This window comes from Musca autumnalis, unplaced genomic scaffold (assembly GCF_047663935.1).
Source record: "Musca autumnalis isolate F117 unplaced genomic scaffold, ASM4766393v1 scaffold_1, whole genome shotgun sequence".
Classification (NCBI taxonomy): domain Eukaryota; kingdom Metazoa; phylum Arthropoda; class Insecta; order Diptera; family Muscidae; genus Musca; species Musca autumnalis.
This window is the reverse complement of record NW_027411644.1, coordinates 84,210,874-84,223,485: the sequence shown is the minus strand read 5'-3', so window position 1 is coordinate 84,223,485 and position 12,612 is coordinate 84,210,874. Positions and strand designations below refer to the sequence as shown.

Genomic DNA, 12,612 nt, shown 5'->3' with positions numbered 1-12,612 from the left:
AATATTTTTTAAAAAATCCGCGTCTTGCGGAATTTTGGAAAAATATTTTTTAAAAAATCCACGTCTTGTGGAATTTTGAAAAAATATTTTTTAAAAAATCCAAGTCTTGTGGAATTTTGAAAAAATATTTTTTAAAAAATCCACGTCTTGTGGAATTTTGAAAAAATATTTTTTAAAAAATCCACACCTTGTGGAATTTTGAAAAAATATTTTTTAAAATATCTACGTCTTGTGGAATTTTGAAAAAATATTTTTTTAAAATATCCACGTCTTTTGGAATTTTGAAAAAATATTTTTTAAAAAATCCACGTCTTGTGGAATTTTGAAAAAATATTTTTTAAAAAATCCTCTTCTTGTGGAATCTTGAAAAAGTATTTCACAAAATCCACGTCTTGTGGCATTTTCAAAAAATATTTTACCAAATCCACGTATTGTGGAATTTTGAAAAACAATTTTTTTAAAAAATCCACTTCTTGTGGAATTTAAACAAAAAATATTTTTTAAAAAATCCACGTCTTGTGGAATTTTAAAAAAATATTTTTTAAAATTCCACAGGAAGTGGATTTTTTTCAAAAATATTTTTTTAAAATTCCACAAGAGGTGGATTTTTTAAAAAATATTTTTTTAAAATTCCACAAGACGTGGATTTTTTAAAAAATATTTTTTGTTTAAATTCCACAAGAAGTGGATTTTTTAAAAAAATTGTTTTTCAAAATTCCACAATACGTGGATTTGGTAAAATATTTTTTGAAAATGCCACAAGACGTGGATTTTGTGAAATACTTTTTCAAGATTCCACAAGAAGAGGATTTTTTAAAAAATATTTTTTCAAAATTCCACAAGACGTGGATTTTTTAAAAAATATTTTTCCAAAATTCCGCAAGACGCGGATTTTTTAAAAAATATTTTTTCAAAATTCCACTAGACGCGGATTTTTTAAAAAATATTTTTTCAAAATTCCACTAGACTCGGATTTTTTAAAAAATATTTTTTCAAAATTCCACATGACGTGGATTTTTCAAAAGTCCACAAGAAGTGGATTTTTTAAAAAATATTTTTTCAAAATTCCTCCAGACGTGGATTTTTAAAAAAAAATATTTTTTGTTTAAATTCCACAAGAAGTGGATTTTTTAAAAAAATTGTTTTTCAAAATTCCACAATACGTGGATTTGGTAAAATATTTTTTGAAAATGCCACAAGACGTGGATTTTGTGAAATACTTTTTCAAGATTCCACAAAAAGAGGATTTTTTAAAAGATATTTTTTCAAAATTCCACAAGACGTGGATTTTTTAAAAAATATTTTTTCAAAATTCCAAAAGACGTGGATATTTTAAAAAAATATTTTTTCAAAATTCCACAAGACGTAGATATTTTAAAAAATATTTTTTCAAAATTCCACAAGGTGTGGATTTTTTAAAAAATATTTTTTCAAAATTCCACAAGACGTGGATTTTTTAAAAAATATTTTTTCAAAATTCCACAAGACTTGGATTTTTTAAAAAATATTTTTTCAAAATTCCACAAGACGTGGATTTTTTAAAAAATATTTTTCCAAAATTCCGCAAGACGCGGATTTTTTAAAAAATATTTTTTCAAAATTCCCCTAGACGCGGATTTTTTAAAAAATATTTTTTCAAAATTCCACTAGACGCGGATTTTTTAAAAAATATTTTTTCAAAATTCCACTAGACTCGGATTTTTTAAAAAATATTTTTTCAAAATTCCACATGACGTGGATTTTTCAAAATTCCACAAGAGGTGGATTTTTTAAAAAATATTTTTTTAAAATTCCACAAGACGTGGATTTTTTAAAAAATATTTTTTGTTTAAATTCCACAAGAAGTGGATTTTTTAAAAAAATTGTTTTTCAAAATTCCACAATACGTGGATTTGGTAAAATATTTTTTGAAAATGCCACAAGACGTGGATTTTGTGAAATACTTTTTCAAGATTCCACAAGAAGAGGATTTTTTAAAAAATATTTTTTCAAAATTCCACAAGACGTGGATTTTTTAAAAAATATTTTTTCAAAATTCCAAAAGACGTGGATATTTTAAAAAAATATTTTTTCAAAATTCCACAAGACGTAGATATTTTAAAAAATATTTTTTCAAAATTCCACAAGGTGTGGATTTTTTAAAAAATATTTTTTCAAAATTCCACAAGACGTGGATTTTTTAAAAAATATTTTTTCAAAATTCCACAAGACTTGGATTTTTTAAAAAATATTTTTTCAAAATTCCACAAGACGTGGATTTTTTAAAAAATATTTTTCCAAAATTCCGCAAGACGCGGATTTTTTAAAAAATATTTTTTTCAAAATTCCACTAGACGCGGATTTTTTAAAAAATATTTTTTCAAAATTCCACATGACGTGGATTTTTTAAAAAATATTTTTTCAAAATTCCACATGACGTGGATTTTTTAAAAAATATTTTTTCAAAATTCCACATGACGTGGATTTTTAAAAAAAAAATATTTTTTTTAAATTCCACAAGATGAGGATTTGTTATAAAAATACTTTTTCTTCTATAGATAAAAGACCTCCTATCGGTTTTCTGTCTTCTATAGGAGACCTTCTATCCATAGAAGACCAGTAGGACGTCAATTTGGTACTGACATCTGAATTTTTGTATACCAAACAAAAAAATTTCAAAATTTCAATTTATTTATTGGAAATTCATACAATATCATAAATTAGCTATTTTCATCAGATATTCCCTACAGCATAGCCTCTTCAAAGTTATTAATAATCTCAATGATTGGTTCATTGATTAATCTCTTCACATCGATATGGGTAACATAGTCACTGTGAGCCCATATGTCGGTAATGTGATGCTTGACATGATTTACCAAATGGCCAGCTAAATGTTCAACATCGGCAACTTGAACAGCGGGATCAGTGTCACAATACCACAAATGAATGCTGGCCGTGATATTTTTAACAGCATAATCTGGTGGCACTTCTTGATGATATATTATACGATTCTTAATACTGCCATGATCATACCAACAGAAGCGGCCGGATTGTTGTTCTTGCATTGTGTGTAACATTTGATTGGTCGATAGGCCAGCTGGATGAGTTTCAAGCATAATTGTTAGGGCAGTCTGAAAAGAAAAAAACGGACATTATTTTGACTTCTATGACGAAATATCACAGCGTCATTGATGACTCTGATGCACTGCGAGAAACTAATTTAGTTGAACCTATAATACACTTATCTTTTCAATGTCAATCTTCCAAGTCTTTCCAAGAATATTGTTTCAAATTGTCTTCAAATCTACTCTACTCACCTTATTGGCATTCGATTCGGATCCTTCAAACATAGACGCAACGGCACTGCACATTTCATGTAGTTTCTAATCGGGCCTGCATACATTATAGCCCAATTTGCTGAACAGTTCATTGTGTGGCAAAAATTCCTGATCACTAAACAACTCCGCAAAGACGTTTTGATGACCCAAGACGGGAGCCATAATGGTCACCATTTTCTCAGCCGTATTGGTGACATAAGCAATGGGAGCCATAGTGTGGGCAGTTTTAATCTTTGCATTATATTCTGGACGTGTAGCCATCAGGACGAAAAATGCCGATGTACCTTGGGAGTGGGCAACAAAATGTACAGACTCTTGACCCTGACCATTGGTGGCCAAGGCGTAATCGATTTGAGCGGCAATATCATAATAGCCAATTTCATGCCAACTGAAACGCCAGAAGTTAGAATATTCGGGGGAACGTGAAATGTGTTTACGACCATAAGTGTTGCCGCGCGAGTTGAGAATCCAAACATCGTAGCCAGCATCCACCAAATTGAAGGACAAGGCATCATTGGGTCCATTTAGAATCCAGAAATCAGAACTGCAGAACAAGCCATGCAACAGCAAGACAATGGGACGATGTTCGTTTTGATTTTGCAACTTGTGGGAGTAGGGCATGCGGAAGGCGGTAATTTTATAACCATCTTTAGTCACAACTTCGTGGGTTTCAGCTGGATAACCATGGCCAGCAATGCGGTCAGCCTAATTCGAAAAAAAAAAATTCATTAAAACAAATTACTTGCAAATTTAACGACACAACACACAGTCTACCTACCGTATTAAGCTTGGGTTTCAGAGGCCAGTTTTCAGGATCTGTAAAATATTTCAATAGATCCGTTGGATCTGGAATTCCAGTCGAAGCCACTGCAATTAGCAGAGCGAATACAAAGCACGCCTTCATGTTTCCAATAGTTGAAAAAAACTAACAGTTTGTACATTTCTGGTCGGTATTTAAGTGTTAAATCTTGGCATTCCAAAGTCGCACTCGGATTTTTAGTAATTCCCTTCTCGGCTTGAATAATGCATTTGTGATGTTTCCATTTTTTTAATAAATTCGTTTTTTTAGCGGTCAGTGTAAAGCGTTGTGGGCACGATATAAAGAACCCAAACAATTATTAAAATATTCGAAGAATTGCACGTATATTGCAGGCTGAAGACGAATGTGTTGGACGCTATTCGAAACAAATGACACGATATGATTAATATGAATTAAGAGAATATCGAAGGTGTTTTTTCAGAGGGGTTCTTCGATGCAAATGAAGAAAACCCGGAAAAAAATAAAATATTTAAAAATATTTTTTTAAAATTTCACAGCATATTCATTTCAAAATTTCACAAGATGTGGATTTTTTAAAAATATTTTTTCAAAATTCCATAAGACGTGGATTTTTTAAAAATATTTTTTCAAAATTCCATAAGACGTGGATTTTTTAAAAATATTTTTTCAAAATTCCATAAGACGTGGATTTTTTAAAAATATTTTTTTCAAAATTCCATAAGACGTAAATTTTTTAAAAATATTTTTTCAAAATTCCATAAGACGTGGATTTTTAACAAATATTTTTTCAAAATTCCATAAGACGTGGATTTTTTAAAAATATTTTTTCAAAATTCCATAAGACGTGGATTTTTAACAAATATTTTTTCAAAATTCCATAAGACGTGGATTTTTAACAAATATTTTTTCAAAATTCCATAAGACGTGGATTTTTTAAAAATATTTTTTCAAAATTCCATAAGACGTGGATTTTTAACAAATATTTTTTCAAAATTCCATAAGACGTGGATTTTTTAAAAATATTTTTCAAAATTCACCAAGACGTGGATTTTTTTAAAAATATTTTTCAAAATTCACCAAGACGTGGATTTTTTTAAAAATATTGTGAAAAAAAATCCATAAGACGTGGATTTTTTAAAAATATATTTTCAAAATTCCATAAGACGTGGATTTTAAAAAATCCTCTTCTTGTGGAATCTTGAAAAAGTATTTCACAAAATCCACGTCTTGTGGCATTTTCAAAAAATATTTTACCAAATCCACGTATTGTGGAATTTTGAAAAACAATTTTTTTAAAAAATCCACTTCTTGTGGAATTTAAACAAAAAATATTTTTTAAAAAATCCACGTCTTGTGGAATTTTAAAAAAATATTTTTTAAAAAATCCACCTCTTGTGGAATTTTAAAAAAATATTTTTGAAAAAAATCCACTTCCTGTGGAATTTTAAAAAATATTTTTGAAAAAAATCCACTTCCTGTGGAATTTTAAAAAAATATTTTTTAAAAAATCTGCGTCTTGTGGAATTTTAAAAAAATATTTTTTTAAAAAATCCACGTCTTGTGGAATTTTAAAAAAATATTTTTTAAAAAATCCACGTCTTCTAAAAAAATATTTTTTAAAAAATCCACGTCTTCTAAAAAAATATTTTTTAAAAAATCCACGTCTTCTAAAAAAATATTTTTTAAAAAATCCACGTCTTCTAAAAAAATATTTTTTAAAAAATCCACGTCTTCTAAAAAAATATTTTTTAAAAAATCCACGTCTTCTAAAAAAATATTTTTTAAAAAATCCACGTCTTCTAAAAAAATATTTTTTAAAAAATCCACGTCTTCTAAAAAAATATTTTTTAAAAAATCCACGTCTTCTAAAAAAATATTTTTTAAAAAATCCACGTCTTCTAAAAAAATATTTTTTAAAAAATCCACGTCTTCTAAAAAAATATTTTTTAAAAAATCCACGTCTTCTAAAAAAATATTTTTTAAAAAATCCACGTCTTCTAAAAAAATATTTTTTAAAAAATCCACGTCTTCTAAAAAAATATTTTTTAAAAAATCCACGTCTTCTAAAAAAATATTTTTTAAAAAATCCACGTCTTCTAAAAAAATATTTTTAAAAAAATCCACGTCTTCTAAAAAAATATTTTTTAAAAAATCCACGTCTTCTAAAAAAATATTTTTTAAAAAATCCACGTCTTCTAAAAAAATATTTTTTAAAAAATCCACGTCTTCTAAAAAAATATTTTTTAAAAAATCCACGTCTTCTAAAAAAATATTTTTTAAAAAATCCACGTCTTCTAAAAAAATATTTTTTAAAAAATCCACGTCTTCTAAAAAAATATTTTTTAAAAAATCCACGTCTTCTAAAAAAATATTTTTTAAAAAATCCACGTCTTCTAAAAAAATATTTTTTAAAAAATCCACGTCTTCTAAAAAAATATTTTTTAAAAAATCCACGTCTTCTAAAAAAATATTTTTTAAAAAATCCACGTCTTCTAAAAAAATATTTTTCAAAAAATCCACGTCTTCTAAAAAAATATTTTTTAAAAAATCCACGTCTTCTAAAAAAATATTTTTTAAAAAATCCACGTCTTCTAAAAAAATATTTTTTAAAAAATCCACGTCTTCTAAAAAAATATTTTTTAAAAAATCCACGTCTTCTAAAAAAATATTTTTTAAAAAATCCACGTCTTCTAAAAAAATATTTTTTAAAAAATCCACGTCTTCTAAAAAAATATTTTTTAAAAAATCCACGTCTTCTTAAAAAATATTTTTTAAAAAATCCACGTCTTCTAAAAAAATATTTTTTAAAAAATCCACGTCTTCTAAAAAAATATTTTTTAAAAAATCCACGTCTTCTAAAAAAATATTTTTTAAAAAATCCACGTCTTCTAAAAAAATATTTTTTAAAAAATCCACGTCTTCTAAAAAAATATTTTTTAAAAAATCCACGTCTTCTAAAAAAATATTTTTTAAAAAATCCACGTCTTCTAAAAAAATATTTTTTAAAAAATCCACGTCTTCTAAAAAAATATTTTTTAAAAAATCCACGTCTTCTAAAAAAATATTTTTTAAAAAATCCACGTCTTCTAAAAAAATATTTTTTAAAAAATCCACGTCTTCTAAAAAAATATTTTTTAAAAAATCCACGTCTTCTAAAAAAATATTTTTTAAAAAATCCACGTCTTCTAAAAAAATATTTTTTAAAAAATCCACGTCTTCTAAAAAAATATTTTTTAAAAAATCCACGTCTTCTAAAAAAATATTTTTTAAAAAATCCACGTCTTCTAAAAAAATATTTTTTAAAAAATCCACGTCTTCTAAAAAAATATTTTTTAAAAAATCCACGTCTTCTAAAAAAATATTTTTTAAAAAATCCACGTCTTCTAAAAAAATATTTTTTAAAAAATCCACGTCTTCTAAAAAAATATTTTTTAAAAAATCCACGTCTTCTAAAAAAATATTTTTTAAAAAATCCACGTCTTCTAAAAAAATATTTTTTAAAAAATCCACGTCTTCTAAAAAAATATTTTTTAAAAAATCCACGTCTTCTAAAAAAATATTTTTTAAAAAATCCACGTCTTCTAAAAAAATATTTTTTAAAAAATCCACGTCTTCTAAAAAATATTTTTTAAAAAATCCACGTCTTCTAAAAAAATATTTTTTAAAAAATCGACGTCTTCTAAAAAAATATTTTTTAAAAAATCCACGTCTTCTAAAAAAATATTTTTTAAAAAATCGACGTCTTCTAAAAAAATATTTTTTAAAAAATCCACGTCTTCTAAAAAAATATTTTTTAAAAAATCCACGTCTTCTAAAAAAATATTTTTTAAAAAATCCACGTCTTCTAAAAAAATATTTTTTAAAAAATCCACGTCTTCTAAAAAAATATTTTTTAAAAAATCCACGTCTTCTAAAAAAATATTTTTTAAAAAATCCACGTCTTCTAAAAAAATATTTTTTAAAAAATCCACGTCTTCTAAAAAAATATTTTTTAAAAAATCCACGTCTTCTAAAAAAATATTTTTTAAAAAATCCACGTCTTCTAAAAAAATATTTTTTAAAAAATCCACGTCTTCTAAAAAAATATTTTTTAAAAAATCCACGTCTTCTAAAAAAATATTTTTTAAAAAATCCACGTCTTCTAAAAAAATATTTTTTAAAAAATCCACGTCTTCTAAAAAAATATTTTTTAAAAAATCCACGTCTTCTAAAAAAATATTTTTTAAAAAATCCACGTCTTCTAAAAAAATATTTTTTAAAAAATCCACGTCTTCTAAAAAAATATTTTTTAAAAAATCCACGTCTTCTAAAAAAATATTTTTTAAAAAATCCACGTCTTCTAAAAAAAAATTTTTTAAAAAATCCACGTCTTCTAAAAAAATATTTTTTAAAAAATCCACGTCTTCTAAAAAAATATTTTTTAAAAAATCCACGTCTTCTAAAAAAATATTTTTTAAAAAATCCACGTCTTCTAAAAAAATATTTTTTAAAAAATCCACGTCTTCTAAAAAAATATTTTTTAAAAAATCCACGTCTTCTAAAAAAATATTTTTTAAAAAATCCACGTCTTTTAAAAAAATATTTTTTAAAAAATCCACGTCTTCTAAAAAAATATTTTTTAAAAAATCCACGTCCAGTGGAATTTTGAAAAAATATTTTTTAAAAAATCCACGTCCAGTGGAATTTTGAAAAAATATTTTTTAAAAAATCCACGTCCAGTGTAATTTTGAAAAAATATTTTTTAAAAAATCCACGTCCAGTGGAATTTTGAAAAAATATTTTTTAAAAAATCCACGTCCTTTGGAATTTTGAAAAAAAAAACATTTCTTAAAAATCCACGTCCTGTGGAATTTTGAAAAAAATATTTTTTAACAAATCCAAGTCTTGTGGAATTTTGAAAAAAAATTAAAAATCGACGTCTTGTGGAATTTTAAAAAATTCGCGTCTTGTGGGATTTTGAAAAAATATTTTTCAAAAAGTCCAAGTCTTGTGGAAGTTCGAAAAAATATATTTTAAAAATTCACTTCTTGTGGAATGTTGAAAAAATATATTTTAAAAAATGCATGTCATGTGGAATTTTGCAACAGTATTTTTTAAAAAATCCACGTCTTTTGGAATTTTGAAAAAACATTTTTTTTAGAAAAATCCTCGCCTTGTGGAATTTTGAGAAAATATTTTTTAAAAAATCCACGTTTTGTGGAATTGTGAAAAAAATATTTTTTTAAAAAAAATACCCGTCTTGTGGAATTTTGAAATTTTTTTTTAAATCCTCGTCTTGTGGAGTTTTTAAAAAATATATTTTTCAAAAACACACGTCTTTTGAAATTAAAAAATATATATATTTTTAAAAAATCCACGTCTTGCGGAATTGGTTAAAAATATTTTTAAAAAATCCATTTCTTGTAGAATTGTGTGCAACTATTTTTTACTTGTAGAATTTTCAAAAAATATTTTTAAAAATCCAAGTTTTGCGGAATTTAAAAAAAATCCACTTTTTGTGGAATTTTGAAAAAATATTTTTTTTACAAAATCCACGTATTGTGGTATTTCGAAAAAAAATATTGTTTTAAAAAATCCACGTCTTGTGGTATTTTGAAAAAATATTATTTAAAAAATTCCACAGTTTGTGGAATATTGAAAAAGAATATTTAAAAAAATTCAGGTATTGCGGAATTTTGAAAAAAATATTATTTATTATTTGTGGAATATTGAAAAAGAATATTTAAAAAATCCACGTCTTGTGGAATTTTGAAAAAAAAAAATTAAAAAATCCTCGTCTTGTGGAATTTAAATTTTTTTTTTTTGAAAAAATCTACGCGTTGTTTGATTTTGGAAAAATATTTTTCAAACAATCCACGTCTTGTGGAATTTTGAAGAAATATTTTTTTAAGAATTCCACTTCTTGTGAAATTTTAAAAAAAATATTGTTTTAAAAATCCTCGTCTATGAAATTTTGAAAAAAATATTTTTTAAAAATCCAAGTTTTGCAGAATTTAAAAAACAATTAAAAAAATCCACTTTATGTGGAATTTTGAAAAATATTTTTTAAAAAATTCGAGTATTGTGGTATTTTGAAAAAAATATTTTTTAAAAAATACCCGTCTTGTGGTATTTTGAAAAAATATTATTTAAAAAATTCCACGGTTTGTAGAATATTGAAAAAGAATACTTTTAAAAAAATCCAGGTATAGTGGAAATTTGAAAAATATTATTTAAAAAATTCGACGGTTTGTGGAAAATTGAAAAAGAATATTATAAAAAAAAAAATATTTTTCAAAAATTTTGAAATATTGATTACACTTCCCAAGTCACTTTTTTCGAATAGCGACCAACACATTCGTCCTCAGCCATCAATATGCGTGTGGCTCTTCGTATATTTTAATTATTGTTTCGGAATATTTATATCGTGTCCACATAACGCATACGCTGCAAAGACAAAATCAAATTTATTGAAAAATGGAAAATCAGAAATGCATTAATCTAATCAAGAAGGGAATTAGAATAATTTAGAGTGCGACATTGGCTGATAATCGGAATGCCAAGATTTAACACATAAATACGAGCAAGAAATTTGCAATCGATTAGTTATTGGCAACTATTGGCAAAATGAAGACTTGCTTTTTATTCGCTCTGCTAATTGCAGTGGCTGCAGCTGGTGTGTCAAATCCAACGGAGCTATTGCAATATTTAATAAATCCTGAACCAAAATTGACTCTGAAGCCCAAACTGAATACGGTAGATTATGAACAAGATTCGCAAATAATTTGTTATTAATTCATTTTCGTTTTCCAATCAGGCTGATCGCATTGCAGCCCATGGTTATCCAGTTGAAACCCATGAAGTTGTTACCGAAGATGGTTATATTATTACCGCCTTCCGCATGCCCTACTCCCACAAGTTACAAAATCAAAACGAACATCGTCCCGTTGTTTTGCTGTTGCATGGCCTTTTCTGCAGTTCTGATTTCTGGATTTTAAATGGACCCAATGATGCCTTGTCCTTCAATTTAGTGGATGCTGGCTACGATGTTTGGATTATCAATTCGCGCGGCACCACTTATGGTCGTAAACATGTTTCACGATCCCCCGAACATCCCTACTTCTGGCGTTTCAGTTGGCATGAAATCGGTTACTATGATATTGCCGCTCAAATCGATTATGCCTTGGCCACCAACGGTCAGGGACAAAAATCTGTACATTTTGTTGCCCACTCCCAAGGTACATCGGCATTCTTTGTTTTGATGGCTGCCCGTCCGGAATATAATGAGAAAATTAAGACTGCCCACACCATGGCTCCCATTGCCTATGTCGACAATATGACCGATAAAATGTTGACCACTATGGCTCCCGTCTTGGGTCATCAGAATGCCGTTACCGCCTTCTTTAGTGATCAGGAATTTTTGCCACACAATGATCTATTCACCAAATTGGGATATAATGCATGCAGACCCGATTCAAAACTACATCAAATGTGCAGTGTTCTTGCTATTATGTTTGAAGGATCCGAATCGAATGCCAATAAGGTGAGTAGAGATTTGAAGGCAATGTGTCGCAGATATTCCCCGAAAGACTGAACTAAATTAATTCTCCGCAGTCCATAGGAGTCGTCAATGACACTGTGATATTTCGTCATAGAAATCAAAATAATCTCCGTTTTTTTTTTTTCTTTTCAGACTGCCCTAACAATTATGTTTGAAACCCATCCAGCTGGCCTATCGACCAATCAAATGTTACACACCATGCAAGAACATCAATCCGGCCGCTTCTGCTGGTATGACCATGGCAAGACAAAGAATCTTAATGTATATGGTCAAGAAGTGCCACCAGATTATGTTATTGAAAATATCACCGCCAACATTCATTTGTGGTATTGTGACACTGATCCCGCTGTTGAAGTTGCCGATGTTGAACATTTGGCAAGTCAATTGGTGAATCATGTCAAGCATCACATTACCGATCCTACATGGGCTCACAGTGACTATGTTACCCATATCGATGTTAAGAGATTGATCAATGAACCCGTCATTGAGATTATGAATAATTTTGAACAGACTATGTGAAAGAAGCAAAGATGTAATGGAAATAGCTAATGATAATTTTCCAGCTAATAAATAATACAATATTGAAAATATTTTGAATTATTATTTTTTGGGTAATATAAATCTAGAGAAGATCGATAGAAGACCGATGGGACGTCTTCTATCCTATTTTGGAAAAAAGAAACAATATTTCTTAAACAAATCCAAACAAAAAATATTTTTTTAAAAAAATCTATGTTTTGTGGAATTAAAAAAAAAAAAAACATTTTTTTAATGTTAAAAATATATTAAAAAGACATATTTTTAATTTAAAAAAAATATGATTAAAACTCCACGTCTTGCGAAATTTTGATGAATTTTTTTTAATGTTTAAATATTAAAAAACATATTTTTTACATTTGAAGAATTTGAAAAAATATTTAAAAAAACATATTTTCTATTTAAAAAAATATTAAAAAAGCATTTTTAACTTTTAT

General features: G+C 26.4%; 3 protein-coding genes across 3 annotated transcripts; 1 reads left to right on the top strand and 2 right to left on the bottom strand.

Annotated features, from left to right (window-relative positions):
- Nucleotides 1-2,723: 2,723 nt before the first annotated feature.
- On the bottom strand, nucleotides 2,724-3,350 carry LOC141392754 (lipase 3-like). Its single transcript, XM_073965737.1, has 2 exons — nucleotides 3,297-3,350; nucleotides 2,724-3,110 (listed from the first exon to the last, which is right to left on the bottom strand). The coding sequence occupies exons 1-2, from the start codon at nucleotides 3,348-3,350 to the stop codon at nucleotides 2,724-2,726; spliced, it is 441 nt and encodes a 146-aa protein (XP_073821838.1).
- LOC141390652 (lipase 3-like) lies at nucleotides 2,801-4,230 on the bottom strand. The gene is made up of 3 exons (XM_073963597.1): nucleotides 4,096-4,230; nucleotides 3,297-4,022; nucleotides 2,801-3,110 (listed from the first exon to the last, which is right to left on the bottom strand). Exons 1-2 carry the CDS (start codon nucleotides 4,219-4,221, stop codon nucleotides 3,363-3,365), a joined length of 786 nt encoding a protein of 261 aa, XP_073819698.1. The 5' UTR covers nucleotides 4,222-4,230; the 3' UTR covers nucleotides 2,801-3,110; nucleotides 3,297-3,362.
- Nucleotides 4,231-10,704: 6,474 nt separating this feature from the next.
- Nucleotides 10,705-12,157, top strand: LOC141392691 (lipase 3-like). The gene is made up of 3 exons (XM_073965605.1): nucleotides 10,705-10,833; nucleotides 10,895-11,620; nucleotides 11,771-12,157. Exons 1-3 carry the CDS (start codon nucleotides 10,705-10,707, stop codon nucleotides 12,155-12,157), a joined length of 1,242 nt encoding a protein of 413 aa, XP_073821706.1.
- The last annotated feature ends 455 nt before the right edge of the window (nucleotides 12,158-12,612 follow it).

Coding starts and splice junctions, on each gene's coding strand:
- LOC141392754 (XM_073965737.1), bottom strand. CDS start 3,350: ATGTGCAGTGCCGTTGCGTCTATGTTTGAAGGATCCGAATCGAATGCC. Junction 3,111..3,296: donor CCGAATCGAATGCCAATAAG/GTGAGTAGAGTA, acceptor TTTTCTTTTCAG/ACTGCCCTAACAATTATGCT.
- LOC141390652 (XM_073963597.1), bottom strand. CDS start 4,221: ATGAAGGCGTGCTTTGTATTCGCTCTGCTAATTGCAGTGGCTTCGACT. Junction 4,023..4,095: donor TGAAACCCAAGCTTAATACG/GTAGGTAGACTG, acceptor TTTTCGAATTAG/GCTGACCGCATTGCTGGCCA.
- LOC141392691 (XM_073965605.1), top strand. CDS start 10,705: ATGAAGACTTGCTTTTTATTCGCTCTGCTAATTGCAGTGGCTGCAGCT. Junction 10,834..10,894: donor TGAAGCCCAAACTGAATACG/GTAGATTATGAA, acceptor TTTTCCAATCAG/GCTGATCGCATTGCAGCCCA. Junction 11,621..11,770: donor CCGAATCGAATGCCAATAAG/GTGAGTAGAGAT, acceptor TTTTCTTTTCAG/ACTGCCCTAACAATTATGTT.